General features: G+C 35.0%; 1 protein-coding gene across 2 annotated transcripts; it reads right to left on the bottom strand.

The window, feature by feature from the left end:
- Window positions 1–84: 84 nt before the first annotated feature.
- On the bottom strand, window positions 85–5,666 carry LOC116245157 (co-chaperone protein p23-2). 2 transcript variants are annotated; one of them, XM_031616839.2, is made up of 7 exons: window positions 5,525–5,666; window positions 5,303–5,382; window positions 3,722–3,815; window positions 2,208–2,367; window positions 1,223–1,260; window positions 1,082–1,127; window positions 85–305 (listed from the first exon to the last, which is right to left on the bottom strand). In XM_031616839.2, exons 2-7 carry the CDS (start codon window positions 5,305–5,307, stop codon window positions 271–273), a joined length of 378 nt encoding a protein of 125 aa, XP_031472699.1. In that variant the 5' UTR covers window positions 5,308–5,382; window positions 5,525–5,666; the 3' UTR covers window positions 85–270. The 2 variants fall into 2 exon arrangements, with proteins under 2 accessions (XP_031472699.1, XP_031472696.1); XM_031616836.2 differs by having other exon boundaries at window positions 3,632–3,815; window positions 5,525–5,665.
- Window positions 5,667–17,934: the final 12,268 nt, after the last annotated feature.

The following is a 17,934-nucleotide window of genomic DNA, read 5'->3' as shown; positions in this document are numbered from 1 at the left end:
GTACAAGTGAAAATCAGATGCCCGTTTTCATCCCTTGGATGTGTCATTTTGTGCCCTACCGAGAAGTACAGTAGTTTCTCTACGTAACAAAGCGAAGAAGAGATTGGCACATGCTAAACATAAATTAGATTCTTACACCTGTGGTTTGGTATTGCTATATATACTAAGTTTGCAAGCAAAAACAAAGAAAGGCGCTGACCCTCCCCTGATCATTTGCCCCATCTTCACTGAACGCTCATATCGACCATTTATTGAGCAAATCCTTTCCGATCAATCATCTCTTGCCCTCTCCAAGTCTGGGAGATCTGTAGATTAAAATGGGAGCAGGAAACGAGCAAAGAGAACAAATTACTGAACCAGAAGCAGTGTCAACAGCTAATATGACTCATTATGGAGAACTGAGTTTGGAGAAAAGATGAACTAAAGAACGGTAGCACGTGAACAGCAACAAGTGACAAATTTATAAGCATGCCAAAAAACGAGTTGCTTCATGATGAACATGGTGACAGTTAAGAAAACATTACTCGTATCTACATCGGGGCAATGCATATGAACTTAAACCCAAAAGAAACGAATGGGACATGGAAAGCACATCATGGTTGACAGCATAAAGACAACGTAACTGATGCTTAATGATATTATCAGACATATAGGCAACTAGAGACAAATAAGCGTTAAGCCTAGCAACAAACGTCAGGTGGTTCGTTGCTTGACATTTCCCCAGGAATGCCAGGTAACAATTGATGTTTCAATAATCATGCCTTTTCTTCACCAACTTGAGCGTTGTTCATACAAATAAACAGCCTCCTTAAACCATGCAGTAGTGCGACTAGGGCTTTTGGACCTGCACATTTTCAAATCCAGGCCCAGTATGAACTGCAGAAAATAAATAACTGTCCAAAACCTTCATCTGCGTGACAACTTCCTTCATTTGTAATTTGTATAGCTTCAGAGGGCATCTCCGATAAGTAGGACTGTCTGTTTGTTATCCCCTATGGTGCATGTCTATTTATGCAAGGCATCCAAATAGCAGGCATAAGCATACAGAGTACGTGTAAAATAAGAGCCTATGTTAACTTACAAAGCATTCCTTCGTCATCGCTCTCCTCATCTTCTTTGACACGTTTCTGTCGTTTGGAAATGTGTAAGCGGGTAAAAATAAGTAACTCACAAAAGAACATACAGTAACAAAGTTACAAAACAAGGAACAATGCAAACATACCATGGAGTCTTCAACGGTCTCAATCACAGGAATATCAGCTGTAAAATAGAATACACCAAATCAGAACAATGAAACTTGCACAGTAACTGCCACTCTATATGCACAACTTGAAGCACAGATGAACACAACATTCTTTTCAAGGACAGCAAAAAGAAGCCAATTTCAGAGGAGCAGCAAATCACACAGTGAATGCACACTCTGATGGTTGGGTTACACAAGGTCATCATCTCGACATCTACCAGCTCAAACATTGGTAAAGTAACCTGTACCCATAGGCCATAGTGATGACCTTTGACCTGTTCCAACCACATGGTTGCTCCCTACAAAGTGAAGCAGATATTTCAATGCAACAAGTAATCTATTAGCTTGGAAAATGCCTGGTGTATGGAGATGTTGACAAATGATGAAAGCTGCTAAGAAAACCATAACTCGATAATTCATAAATACATCAGAAGATTCAGAACAGACAACATTTTTCCATCATCCAGAATAGAATACTAAGTGCTTCAAAAAACAGCTCTGAAGCTGAATAAATACTGATAATATTTGTGTGAATTTTTGCATGCAATACAAATAATCTCCTAAAGGTAAAACCCAAGCTTTACTTTTCGTAAGAACTATGAATTCTTGAAAAGCATAAAATAAATATTCAAACTCATAACTTATCATAGCTAGCAAACAACATGAAAGTAGCCACTTACAAGTGCAATTCAGCTTCTGCTTGAAAAGCATAAAATAAATATTTAAACTCATAACTTATCATAGCTAGCAAACAACATGAAAGTAGCCACTTACAAGTGCAATTCAGCTTCTGCTTGAAAAGCATAAAATAAATATTCAAACTCATAACTTATCATAGCTAGCAAACAACATGAAAGAAGCCACTTACAAGTGCATTTCTATTCACACTGAGGATAGCAAGCAGAACAAAAGATCCATCTTTTTTACCATTCTAGCAAATACAAATCCTATTACAGCAACTTACGTTTGGATGTTTCCTCTTCATCTTCATCACACCATCTGTTCCAATCAACCTTGACAAAAGGAAGATTTCCGTCCAACTTCACCAACCTTTTCCACCATCCTTTTTGCTCTTTAGCAATTATGCAGAGTATATTTCTCAATCCAATACTTAGTTTATTATTCTGCAAACAAAGATTATTGTCTTAGTGTGAGAAAAGTGAGAACCAGTACTAAAAAGATTCGTGACACTATAAAAACCATTGTTGGAAACACCATGCAATGGAGCAATAGCAGTGGTTTATGATATACTGATGGTTTAGGGTGTTTTTAATAATGGTTTGTAATGCATTTAGCCATGGCTTTTAAATATTTAGACAACTGGTAGATTTCAATACATACATACATATATATATATATATATATATATATATATATATATATATATAAATATATGCTGTCATGCATGAGTTGTTGTTGGATGACTAAAAATTAAAAATCGGTCATTAAAAACAGTTGTCATATGAACATTAGTGATAGTTTATGATGCAGCAACAGTTCATGGTGTTTTTATCAATGAATAATGGTGTTTTTTAGCAATGGATTTTAAATTTTTAACCATATAGGAATATTTAATCATGCCAAATGACAGATATTGCTAGATGACTAAAATTTTAAAATTTATTATTAAAAAACAGCTACTACATAAGTACTAGCAACGGCTTATGGTGCAGCAACACTTTATGGAGGTTTTAGTGACAACCTATGGTCCTTTCGGCGATAAATTTTTTTCAGTCATCTATCCAGCCCAACAGCATTGGCTTTATAGTTTATATATATACACATAGTGATAATCTCAGCAAAATAGAATAAAACAAAAAAATAATCACAATCTTTTGAAAGTATTGCCCAAAAAATAGTTTTCACAACATTATCACATGATCTCCAATTTTCAGAAGAAAAAAATCATTTTTAATGTATTTTGAATTTGCTGACAAAAACCCGAGAAAGATATTTGGGACAATCATATGCATTTCTGTATATAGTGAGAAGATCTGGAATACTGGCAGACATTCCAGAAAGGAGTACAACACCACTATCAGTCCCTCGCTATCAAAAGAGCATATGCCATCCAGGCCTAAATTGCCCCTCAAGTTATCACAAACATACAGTCCTGCAGGTTATGCTTCAAAAAATATGACCAGCTCAATCTTGAGGCTTTTTTGTTAACTGCTTGATATTTTAGAAACCTTTCAAGGGTAACTAATTTTATATGGCCAAGACAGTAATGTTGGCTGGTCCTATTGTGGATTAAGAAAACAAAGAAACACAATATAAGCTTCTAATTTCAGGAAATAAGTTATGCTAAAACTGTATGGAAATATAACGAACTTTTAACAAGTAAACAAAGAGGACATAAACTAAAACAGAAAAGCCAAAAAAGGAAACCTCAGGAACTATTGCTCCGTAAAGCTCCAAAGTGAAGTCAAAAGATTCGTCATGAATGCCTAATGCCGAAAAGCTAAACAATCCACTAGCCTCAGCTTTCACAGAGACGTTCTTTGCATCTGGTAAGGCAATTGTCAGGAACACTTTATCAGAACGTTGTGCCCAGAGGACCTCAGGATGGCGACTGCAGCAATCAAAGTAGGAAAACATAATGAGATGAAAAGAATTTGTTGCACTGATCTTCATTAAAAATCAGCTACCCAACAAAATGGCAGTAATATAAGAGCAATCCATCACCATCGGGTTTTTGCATTGATTACAAAGAAGAGAACGAGAAATTGACCTTCTACAGGGTAGCCAGCAAGATATTGCATAAATGTTTGACAAATAAAGCACTTGCAAAAAGATAGAGAGAAAGACTAACATTTTAAAGTGCAATTTTTTTATGGAGTAGGACCATCAAGAGAAGAGAATGAAAAGAAGAGAATGTGCAGAATGTGCAAGGGTTCCAACGACCACATGCAGGGCCATATGGTTCAATCAATACATAGCCTTCGGAATTGGACTAATTGGGTTCCTACATCAACGTCCCTGTTGAATATTCATAAGTTTATAACGTATACCCTCAATCTTCTTGGAGATCGGCGGTTCTCGATGGAGTTAAGACCATTCTATGTACTCGATTTAGTATAACCATTATGAGGCTTACATAGACAAAACCGTCTTAAAAAATTTTGCAAAACTAATAAGTGTTTATTCGTTGGAGGAAAATGTCATGTTGCACGAGCTCTAGCCTTCAGTTCTTAGCAAAATATCGTGCCTTCTATCTCTAACTTTTACTCTTCCAAAATTGCCCATGTGTTTCTGTGTTACTAGTGTTTTTCCTGTGCACCGTGGTTTTCTCAGTATTACCGACGACATGGATGCATCTCGTGCATGATCAATGAGATTTTCTCTTTAAATTTAATTGCGCCCTTAGCCTTGCCATGACAACCTAACAACCATACTAACTATTCTTTCCTTATGGAAATTTTCTGAAGTTTCTAATTTTGAAGCATACTAGCTACTGAAAGCGTGGGAAAACGTGAGAAGTAAGCAACTTCTATAAGGCTGTCAAAATAGAAACCAAAATCTAGGCAAGTAGCAAACTATAAAGAGTGTATGATTTATTTCGTATAACTTTCCACACATACTGAACTGTCTCGTTACCTACCGCTACCCCTCAGCTAGAATGGTAAAAGCGAGAAGATAAACGTGAAGCGCCAAAACAAAACCGAAAACCAATCCCCGTTGAAATTTGAACTTTCCAACTAGAACAATAACTCATAATTTAGACTGGACCTACAATTCCAACCGAAAATGGAAAACAAGCACATCCATTGAATCACAAAGACGTAGACAAAACCATGTCCTCAGAAAGCATGACACTTTAACGAATCTAAAAATGAGAAAGCAAGGACTACGAACTCATACTTTAGTCTAACCGTAAAAGACAAAGTTTATCCACAAGCGACAAAAGAAACCCGCTGAAAAATCTAATCATTGACAACAAACGACAACCTAATCAGCGTGTACGGTCCTACCATCCATCTCCCAAAAGACATCAAAATACAAAATAATAAACTACAGACACACACAGAGAAAGAGAGAGAGAGAGAGAGAGAAGGACACCTCATGGCGGTCCAAGAGCCGGGCTCCTCTTCTGTCTCGCAAACCCACAATCGCTTTTCTTAGGAAGAAGACGACGATCTCTGCCACAATAAAAAAGAAGGATTCACCAAATTAAATTGACCCACAGAACCGGTGAAGAGGAAAATGGAAACAGATTTCCAGTACAAGCAAATCAGGAAAAAAGATATTGACATCAATGAAAGAACCCTATATTTCGTCTACCTAGGGTTCCGGTGAGAAACACGCCGGCGAGAATCCGGGAGACGCAAATTCGTGAGCGAAGGAAAACGCGCGGTCTTCACCTTTTCCTCCTCGATTCTTATGCTCCGAAAAGGCGCGAAAAAGGAAGACGGGCGGGGAAAAAAACCAAAAGGAGGGGCCTTCCGTCTCGGTCCCCAGACGTCCCGTGCTCTCCATTTACCGGTTCAGATCTTCACGAATCGGACGACTCGGTGCTCGACATTGTTAAACAAATGAACGAAAGCGGGTCGAGTTCTTGTGGATTTTGACGTGGATTGCCTTTCAGATTTGGATCCAAAACAAGTTTGTTACAATTCTGGATCCGAATCAGGGAGCTTAAATCAAATGGATTTAGCTCCTATAGCAATACCCCAAACAAGGCGTCTTATGGGCGCAGAAGATATCTATGAAGTCCATGTCGTATTGATAGAGTAATCCTTAATCGTAATTTGTAATTTACAGCACGAGTACCTTGTGATTAGTAGTAAAACATCGATTTTTTGATTGAGCTCCGTTCTCTATGTGTATAGATTTCTTAAGATACCTTCTTAAGAAGTTTCGTTATAGAATCAGTAAGCTCACATCGACGAGGATTAACTTATCGACTCCCTGAATGGTATTAAATATGAACGAAGATTAACTTATCGACTCCCTAAATGGTACTATAAGAAGAATTGATATGAACATTCCTCAGTCTTTCCCCCCTCTCTCTCTTTCTCTCTTTTTTTCTCTCTCTCTCTCTCTCTCTCTCTATATATATATATATATATATATATATTTATTTATTTATTTATTTCCGTTAACCAGCAACGTTGGTCTTGAAGTTGAATTCGATTTTTATTGATAAACTAGCAAAAGCAGGTTTTGGGTTCGTCGTCTTGCACGCTAAACTTCATGTGGAGAGAGAAAGAGAGAGGTTTTGATGACGGAGAAGAAGCGCGCCCGTGGTATTTGGCAAACCGGGGACGGTTTTTAACGGGAATTTACAGTCAATAAATTCCTGACGACTTTGAAAATAAAAGTCCAGAGGAGAGAGAAAAAAGGGGTACAAAACATTCTTTCTCTCTCTCTCTTCGGCGAAAAAGTGCAGAGGCTGTGGGTCCCGCGGACACCTTTTACCCCGTCGTTATCCGATAAAAGAAAAAATAAAAAGACAAAAAACTCCCTACTTTCCAATTTACGCTTTTGTTGCAGGAGTGGGTCCCGCTTCAGTCAGGTTTAGGCATTTTGCTTTTCTATTTTTTTTTGAAAAAAAAAAAATCAAACCCTCAGATCTAAGACGGCTAAGGGTGGTGGGTCCCACTTCACTGTTTTTTTTTTTTTGTGAACTTTTTCCTTATTGTCCGGTGGGTCCCACCAACCACCTCACCAACCAATCAGCCCGTCCCTACCTGACTTTTGTTTTTGTTTTTTTTTAAATATATATATATATCTAATGCATACACAAGAATTATTTTTAAAATATAATTAAAAAAGTGGGGATCATAAGAAAAGCACTTCACTTCACTTCTTTCACATTGTCCAAACAATATTTAAGTTTTTTGTGGTTAAATAAAAAATACAAAAAAGCTACAATCTAGTAATGGTAATTAGAAGACATCATGGATAACTAACTTTATCGGTATAATAATACTAGCTCTGTAATTTTAAGTGCAAACATTATTTTATATATATATATATATATATATATATATATATATATATAGCTACCAGACTGTCATTTTAATGAAAATCATTTTGGTGGTCAATTTCAAAGAGATTAAATTGCCAATATTGAATAGAAAATATCAGAGTCAAACCTACTTCTTAAAAGTCCAAAATATTCTTCAAGGGATAATGGAAAGAAAAGAAAACAATGAAACAATTAAAAAACTCTTTTGACTGAGATTTTGAAAAAGTTGAATTCTTATGGGCTTTCTTTCTCACTCTATGCATGGCTCTCTTTCTATCTATTCTTGCAAATGAGAGCCCAACTAACTCCTTTCAACCGGGCAGCATCATTCCGGTGGCCGATACAATATATCGGACAACCATAATTACTTAAAATTAAAAATAACCAAAAGATTTCAACTTATATAATGTCAAATTTCAAATATAAAAAACTCAAACAGTGCACATACTGACAACAATGATAAGAACATTGATTAGCGCAATAGTGGAGCCCAGGTTGTAGCTGGTGTGGACAATTGCTCGCATCAGGGGCAGAGGTAGGTGTGGACTGTTTGGAGCGTATGCCCCGAAAGCACACTTTAAAACTTTATTTTTAATTATTGGATTTGGGTAGATTTAAGTCTAATTATATAGATCAACCCCACGAGGCTCCGTCATCGCCTTAAGGTCAATTAAAAATTTGTTACATATATATTTAGTGCTTGACGGACAAAATTTTCTGGTTCCACCCTTATCCACATAAGCTTACTAAATTTACATGATTTACATATGCAAACTTCATTAATTTTTAGTTTTATAGATATAAGTGCAATTTAAAGTTTTATAGCCAAAAATTGCTGACTCTACCACTGAATTACCGCTCGTTGCAATAAATTGTGAGACATAGTTCTTAATTTGTCCAAGTGCTGGACTCGATGACACGTGGCACATATGATCAAGGACCCAAAAAAATCAGATGGAAAATAAATATAGATCCAATTACTTTGTGAATTTTGATTTAATATCATGTTAGTTTGATATTTGATGGTATATGATAAAGGTTTAATTCAATTGTAAAGATTAGATCTTATGCTAGTGTGACTCCAATTTTGTGTACAAACGGATATGATTAAATCGCTTGGAATCCAGATAAAGTGGAACTCTATTAAAGACTGAACCATACCTGAATGATAATTTTTCACATTGTTAACTAATTTATGCACCAAAAGTATAATTTTTGTATTTAATTTTAAAGGCATACACATGATATCCACAAACAAAATTTTATGAAAACTACCTCAAAATGGAATCGAATTAAGTTCTATCAAAGTCTTAAAAATAGATGCAGTATAATAACATAATGTTAAATATAAAGTTTATCTGATAAGAAATGAATTATATTTTTGGAATATTACAGTATGCTATTTTTCAATAACATTATGTAATAATTGATGTTAATTTTAGATATAATAATTAAATGTTGGACACCATACGTCATGTTTTTTGAAACAAAGAATGTAACGCACTTTCAATGTGTTTGGATGGATCCCCAGCTCACATTTAACTCAACTAATATCTCTCTCTCTCTCTCTCTCTCTCTATATATATATATATATATATATATATATATATATATATATATATATATATATATATATATATATATATATATAAAGCCCCTGGTATTTGGGAAACCAGGGATGGCTTCCGCATAATAAAACCTGACACCATGGAGACCTGTTCAAGAAAACTAAAAGATATCAACCCTCCAACCAATGCCTTTTATATTTCATAATTTCAATCTCTCTAGCCACGACCTTCATACCTTCTTTGTGTGTGTGTTTATGTGCCGGATGGTTATCTACTTATCTTCATTTTGTATCATTAAAATCATTTTAAATAAAAAATAATCATCAGAATATATATATATATATATATATGTGTGTGTGTGTGTGTGCGCAAGTGTGAAAGGCCATATGGATGAATAGTTTGAAGAATATATATATATATATGAACTTGCCAAATGTTCGATATTGCCTGGACAAAAGTTAAAAATACATTGACATTAGTAATGATTTATGGTGCAGCAATTATTTATAGTGCATTTAGGACAATTTATGGTCCTTTTGGCCATAAGTTTGAATTTGAGCCATACGACAACTATCTGGCAACAATGACTTCTTTTATATATATATATATATAAAGCAGCTGGTGGTTAAATTTGTCCAATAATTAAATATTTAAAAGTAGTTGGTAAAAATCTTTAGTTACATGGTTATCAGAAAGTATGGTTGATGGTATAGTAAGGATTTATGGTATCTTTTAAGGACGATTTATGATGCTTTGGTGACAGATTTAAATATTTAGCTAGCAGCCGACTGATTTCATGCACACACAATATATAGATGTATATGTAAGTTAGTTTTCTTACGCTAACTTAATTTTCCTCTCTTTGCACTTCGGAAATTCTTATAGCTACACCTCTTTTTTGCTTAATCACTCAATGCAGGCTATTAAGTACTTTTAGCGTGCACACAAATACCATTTACGCACACAGAGGGCTTTTTTTTTTTGGCTCCGTGGAAAATGTGTTGAATTTTAAGGATAAATGAATAAACAACAGGATTTTATGTTTGATTTGAAGGATATCGGCGATAAACAATGGGTTTATTTCTTAATTAGTTGCTGAATAAGCGACCGTCCAAATGTTAGCATGAATTTGAAGTGCCTCCACTTTGTGAATTAATAGTCATAAAGGTTTTTAAAAACGGATCAGAACAAGCAATGTGGGAAAGCAACCACAGATTTGGACCTTGCAGATGAGAATAACATCAAATCATGTGGGCCAATACAAAGTGGACATTGTCATATTCATTCACACACACACATATATATATATAAAATCCTAGCTATTTGATTATATATATGAATATTTGATTAATATCATATCCAAAATGTCAGTTATGTGGATATGCATGAGGCGACATGAACCAGTGCTTCATCATCATATGCATTAAAGTAAAGGTTGCCTTGTATGGTTCTTAGCTACCATGCCAATCTGATCTCCAGTGTGACACATGCAACCTAAACATGCCAAAAATGCCTTAAATGCATGCTGTTTAAGTACTATATATGTGCCAGCAAATTGAACTCCTATATCCGGTGGTGGAGCCGGAAAAATTATGTCAAACCAAACATTTGAATATGTTAATGTGAAGATGATGAAGAAACATTGAGGGTCTCACACCAACCCATATGTGGCTCCCCCACTGTTTATATATGTAACAATGTCACTCTTGGACCCTTGGTAATACGCCAATCAATTTTTGGATCTGTTCAATTAAGAAATCAGATCCGATTCAGTTACAAGAAATGACATCCGTCGATATATCATATTCGAATCCAATCCGTTCATATTCTTGGGTTCTTTCACAAGAAAAAAAAAATATTGTAACAAATAACCTGCTTCGAGTCTGTACTTGCGTTGGTTATCATCCCACTTGAAAGATTGGGATTTTGAAGTAACGTCAATCTTTGAAAGTCCAAGTTTGGTGTATGTGAAAGCACAACTTAGCCAAAAAAGTGTCATATTATTGGTTCTCCACATCTGAAAACAATATGGCGGTAGAAGAAACCCACTTACAATTTTGTCGTCAGCTTGGAATAGAATTCCAAGCTTGTCGGCCAGGATGGGATGGGCACAATTAGACCTGAGCATCGGGCCAGCCGGCCTGAATCCGTGATTACAATGAAAACAAGTTTTTTAAAATATAAAATAATTTATATATATTTTCATAAAATAAAAATAATTTTTATTTGTTATCAGGTTTAATCGGGCGTTTGTCGGATCAACCGGAGCCGGACAAGTACCGGATACCCATTAGATACTCAGGCACGACCTCTCCTTTCTTTTTTTTTTTCTTCGATTGAAAATGAAAAGGAAGGTCATGCCTTCTCGGCCAGCGACAATGAGGAAGGAGACGGCTTCTCTTATTTATCTATTAAAGAAAGGAAAGGGAAAGCGCAAGCTTCCCCCATGTTCAAGCTTGATGCTCAACATCAAGTATCCTTATTTATTTATTTATTTTTAACAAAATGAAGTATGACCATTTGTGTGGACGGCCCACAATAGCCGAACAAAACCCTAGGCTGAGTTTATATATATATATAACGAAGAGATAGAGAGGGGAGAGAGAATATTGATAAGATTAATATACCTTAGGGTATATATATATATATATATATATATATATATATATATATATATATATATATATATATATATATATAAAAGACGAAAAGATAGAGAGAGAAAGAGGGAGGGGAGAGAGAGAATATTGATAAGATTAATATACCTTAGAGATCCCTGCAAGGTAGAAAGAGAAGAAACAGTATTATCCTCCTCTTTTCCTCCAAAATATTCTTGTGTTATTTTCTTAGGTCGCTTTTCAAAAGATGCGACACGGCAGGTACCTACTTAATTGGAAAATTTCCTCAAAGCCCTGGAACTTATGATGATGATAGAAAGGAAATCAAAGTTTTCTTGTATTGTTAAAAAACCACTCAAAATTTGCATCCTTAATCAAAAGGACATTTCCGTCGGATCGAGAGTTGGCTCGCTTATTTCGAGTACTTTGTGAAAACGACGAAGGCGTAGTTTGGAAGGATGCAGTTAGGTCGGAACGTTTTATTTACTATTTAAAAATACTCCTTGGAAAAGCCCCCTGGAATAAGTTTTATTACGTTTAATATCAGAGATGATCTAAAGAATCTTACTTGTTGTATAAAAGGATGGAGCAAATGAAGTGATGTTTTGTTGCAAATGAAATATCTAAAAGTGTAAAGTAGATTGATCAGCATCGCGCAAGTAAATTATAAACTAAAAGTTTTTGCAAAAGAAGTCATAAACAATTGAAAGATTGGACAAAGTAAAATTCTAATGCAATTCCAATCCCTCTCAAAATAAAGAAACTGAGAATAAAAAAAAACGAATGCGCCTTTCATTTTATTTTTTTCTTTTTTCTTCATCCAAATATAACATAACGATAAATGTAGTATGAGATAATTACCTTACAAAATGACCAAAATACCCTTGGATTTAAATTGTGGAAACACGGTTTTTTTTTTGTGTTACTACAAACGAGAATTTGATGCATTTCCAACGACATTCAATACATAGGCATATTCTTTTATTATCGAGAAAGCTTTGGGCTGCAGTTGAAATTTTTCCTTTTTTATTATGACAAGAAAGCTAAAAAGCGCTCTCGTCTCCTTATCCCAATCTATACTTTTAGTGGGACCCACACCAAGTGAAAGGCATTGCCTTTTCTTTAAAAAAATCTTCCTTCTTTTTTTTTCTGAGGTGGGTCCCACCCACCACCGAAACTGTCACTTTTGGTCTGATCCCTGGACGCTTGTACTTTGCCTACAAATTTATATATATTCAAATTTGGAGAATTTTCAGAACTAGAGATTTTCTTCTTATGATAATGCGAAAAGTACCTCAAAATCTTAAAATTGATAAAGACACCCACCTTGCCCTGAAATTTTAAGTAAAAAAAAAAATTGTGTAAGCTTAACCTTGGTTTTCCATGATTCAAATTAGTCATAATAACAAAAACGCCCTCAGATTTAGTTTTATTATTTATGATAGTCGTCATACCTTTTATATTGTATTTGCATGACATTCTCAAGAAACATTACTTGTAAAAGCCATGTTTTGTGAAAAATAACATATAACCCGTTTTCCAAACTTGACTTGTGTGGAGAGGCACAAGGATGGGAATGGGAGGGCCGCCGGCAGGGGCCTTGACCTCCCTTTGAGATTTTAAAAACTTTAAAATTTTATATGTAAATTTTAAAAAATTTAATTTAATATACAAAAAAAAATTTAAAATTTCTATGTTAAAATTTTGAAACTATAATTTGGCCCCTCCAACAAAAATATTTCTGATTACACCCCTAATGACAAGACAATATGTGTTTCCCGACCAAATCCAAAGGGGTGCCAAGTTATTGATATTCCTTTGAAAACATTTTCTTTCAAAATAAGTTTTTAGAAACCCTAGTTTGGAACATTACCTAAACTTGCATTAAACACCACTTGAGAGGCAAAACATCCTCAATGCATAGTTTCAATAATTGTTAATGTTCCATCGTTGATAACTTTAAATAAAAATGCAAACAGAAACGACTTTTTAGCTTCATAAAATGAAAAAAAAAATTATATGTGCTTTTACTAGAGAAAACTTTGTTACGTTTCATACAAAATTTGGCCAAAGTCCTATATGAATTTAATTTTTTTTGTCTAGAAGACTAGAAATGTTAATCTTGTATTTCCAATTTATTAAACACATTAAGATAATGGATCTTAGTGCATGAAAATCAATGTTTTGGATATTGTTCTTTTATTTAAATTTACACATAAAATATAAATTTTCCATGATATAAAAACCAATGGCAGAGGTATGTCTCAATTATCAATTACCAACAAAATTAAGGCATGTTCCTGAAAAGCAAGAAACAGGGGGTGATGGTTAGGATTGTAGGCAAAAGACAGTGCCCAAGTGGAAATTTTCATTGTTCTCCGGAGTTCGTCGATGAATCCAGAACCTGGTTAAAGAAGAGGGATATTACTTACTTGATAAGAAGAAGAAGGAGGTGAAAAAAATCAATCGTCCAAATGTCAATTCGGATTCGCACTTCCACTATTTCGAGGATTAAAAGTCCCGTGAAAAACTTTTTCGGATGCATGCGACACGTAGAATGCCTTTTAGTGCATTGCCATTGGCTGATCAGTCACCGTTTGTCGCCGCCTTTCTAGACCTTCCTGATCCAAATCAATCTCGGCCCGTTCACCAACTAAACGTTTTATTTTTCGGCAAATTAAAGAAATAAATAGTTTTGAACCTAAGTTCAAAGGGTATTAAACGTGTTATTGTATTTTACCAGCTGACAATAGAGTTCTATCAAAAGAAAATAAAATTACATACTTTACTTACCAAAAACTATGTTCGTTAACGATATAGATTAATTAATTTGCTTGATATTGGATATTGTTGGATGGTTAAAAATTAAAATTTCGCTGTTAGAATATAGTTTTTAGAGAAGCATTAATGATAGTTTTGTGGTATATTGATAGTTTACAATAATTTTATATTTTAACTACCTACCATCAAACATATTTGAACATAGAGTCATATATATATATATATATAAAGTTGGCATACGTTAACCACATAAGTAACTGACAAAAACTAGAGCTTCTAATTTCTTGTAAATATAAACATTTATACTACGTTTATAAAGACTAGTTCAATAAAGAACATGTTATAGTTCAGGTTGTTTTTGAAGGAAAACATGTACGTTTCTACTATGAAAATTTTGATGGCATGAGAGCCATTCATTTTCTGATTACTAGAAAAGCATTTTAAACTAAAAAAAATGATTAACTTAGTGTATGATTATCACTAAATCTGTATATTTATGAAAATTTAATAGTTTTGAACATTTTGGGTTTTTAATGCATGATTTTTTTTATCAAACTACGTAGTTTGAACATGCAATTGCATCTGCACATTACTTTATCAAAGAACTCTTGGATATCAAACACGACGGATCTCCTAATCAAATTTTCCACTTGGTATAAGGCTTGAGCTCCATGAGAGGGAAAATATCCCCCATGCCAACTTAGATACTTAACACATTAGTGCATATAAGCTCTTTCTCTCACCATCGCCGAGAACGACACGTGGCCTTCCCCGCTTCATCGACAATCGGCCTGAATCGGTGGATTCCGGGCATTTATGGCTTCAATCTGCTTCTCTTATTTGCGCCACATAACTCCAATTTGAGAGCAATGAGAAATCCCATTCACATCCACATCTGCCAAACCCTAGATTGTGGATAGGGCACCATGTCAGACCTGGAATAAATAGAGCCACTTGGTTGGGAAAAGATTGATGATATATAATATATCCCAACTTGCTAGAACAGGTTTTGTCATCAAGCCATTTATAGTTTGATACAGACAGAATGCTTTGATTTTGTGATTTGGAAAAGGTAGTTTTCTGGATATGCACAAGAGAACTTGAAGCAAAAAGCTTCATTTTTTTTTCTGGGGTCCCATATGGCCCAATCTTGGAACCCGTTTGATTGAACAATAACAATTTGTTACTGATGCCAAACGACCACTTAAGATATGAAATCCAATGTTTGACAGGTGCAACGAGATCTTGAAATCCATAGATCTCAAAGTCAAAACGCTTCTCTTTGATTTGAAATCCCATGATTTAATGTACAACAAATACCAAGTCCACGGTTATTAAATCCTTAGTTTGTTAAGAGTCGTAAGACCACGAATTTAAGAAGGCCCTTTGTTAAATCAGGTGTGACGATTGGCAACCCTATTTTGGATTCAGATTTGGATCCAACTTAGATAACACCATCAATCCCAAGCCTGAAGCTCATTTTTGTTGGGTCAAAGCTGAATGTCGGGTTTGGAACCGAATACAAATTCATGACGCAATGTCGGTGGGTTTGCATTATCTAAAGGCAACCTTATCCGGACCCACCAAATCTCAACCAGATCCGATTCGGCGGCCTCCTACCCTAGCAACCACCACCCAACCAGCACCAACCAACTAAAGGGAACAACCCACTCTGTACCACGGGACAGACGCTAAAATGGATAGCCCACAGTACGGCACAAATGGGCCGGTCCAGCATCCCTTCTTCGATCTGACTTATTCTTTTTTTTCTCTTAACCATCCATTATAACTTAAATGAATTGTGTTATATATATATATATATATATATATATATATATATATATATATATATATATATTTCAACTCAAAAGTAGGAGCTGAACAAAGTATCAACAATTGTGTATATATATGCATTCCTACTTTTGAGTTGAAATGCATATATATATATATATATATATATATATTATATATATATATATATATATATATATATATATATATATATGCATTTCAACTCAAAAGTAGGAGCTGAACAAAGTATCAACAAATGAGAAATAGGAGGAATCCAGACGGCCGTACTTTTTGTTCCATTTTTAAATCTACGTCTACAAAATCCCACGCGATGAATGATGGAAAATTGTTTGTAATATTGTCCATACTTTCCTCAATTCCGATATTCTATGGTAGCGATGGAGTCAGAAGTGTGTAGATGACAGGCACTAATAGGCTCAATCGAGTGGAGGAGGGTCCATGTGGGCAGCTGCCCACACAAACCCACATATACTTTTGCCTTGTTCTGTGGGCTATATGTTAGATACCAACAGAACCATTCGATTGATTTTACATATTCAAAGCCCAAGAATGAATGAACTTTCCATACCTATTTAAAAAAAAATTAAGACAAGTATGTGCAAGAATCTTTGTTTTTTTGGTCTTTTGGGCACATAAATCCATCTTTCATGGGTATATCTAGGAAGCATAAACTTTGGGGGCATTGTAAACCTCAAAGCTGAGATCCAAAGTGACATAAGACATCTAAGAATCTCAAATCCAACGATTTGAGACTCGGTATCCTTCAATCAAACCTCAAAACTCAGAGCTGGACTCAAACTCACTCAATAGACTTGACTCGAGTTCGGCTCATTTATGAACATGTTGAACTTTAGATAAGTGGGCACGACTCGGTTAGACTCAAACACACACACATATGTATATATATATACACCTGTCAAGCAGGCGTTAGGTGGGTCAACGTTGAAGTCTTCATGATGCCTTGGTTCAAGTTTAAACGAGTTGAGTTCAAGTTTTTAGAGTTCATGCGAAGCCAAACTCAAAATGATGAACTCGAACTAGGCACGAGCTAGGTTTTCGTCATATACTAAGAATCTCAAATCTTCAAATGTGAAATTCAGTGTTTGATTACTCTGGGTAGTGTTGTTGAAGGCAAATTAGAGAGAGAAAGCAAATTAGAGAGAGAAAGCAAGTTAGAGAGAGAAAGGGAGTTGAAGTATTTGTTGGGTAGTGTTATCGTTTTATGTCATGCATGAGGTCAGCAGCAATCCGACAGTATACGGTCGCCATGCGTTGGCTCTTGCTTGCTTGCAAAAACAAAATCCATCCCGCCTTTGTATAAACAAGACATGAAAAGAAAGAAGAAGAGCGGTTGCGTTTGCTTTCTTGACGCAAATTCTAGAAAGGGAAAAGTCGAGACTTGTTGAGAGCTAAGTATGGTCAGTCAGCCCATGGGATTCCCAAAACATTATCTTGTTGTTGATTGATTGATAAAAGAAAAAAAAAAGCCTTGGATTTCCCTTCAGCAGCAATGTATATCCCAAATTTCTTGAATTTTCAAGTTCTCGGTAATTTTAGATCTTGTTTGGTTGCAGCAACACGTGACCGACCAGGTTCATCATTTGACTGCCTTTCATCCTCGCAAGGGCCATACTAATCTTTTCTATGCCAAATGTCTCTCAACAGACATTTGTTTGACTGTAGAAACAGGGGTGGAGGCATGGGGCTCCCAGGGGTTTTGACCCTACTTCAATTTTTTATTTAAAAAATTTACATATATATTTTAAAAAATTTTACTTGTTTTATATTAAATTTTTGAACAATTATATTTTGACCCGTGTCAAAAAAGTTTAATTTCTAGTTCTAACCATATGTAAAAACATCAAATCACGTTATATATGTGCAAAGTTATATTAAATATATGTGAACTATATATATTCTACTTAATTTTGACAAAAATAT

This window comes from Nymphaea colorata, chromosome 1 (genome assembly GCF_008831285.2).
Source record: "Nymphaea colorata isolate Beijing-Zhang1983 chromosome 1, ASM883128v2, whole genome shotgun sequence".
Lineage (NCBI taxonomy): Eukaryota > Viridiplantae > Streptophyta > Magnoliopsida > Nymphaeales > Nymphaeaceae > Nymphaea > Nymphaea colorata.
Note: the sequence above shows the minus strand (reverse complement) of the source record. Positions and strands in the feature narration are given on the sequence as shown.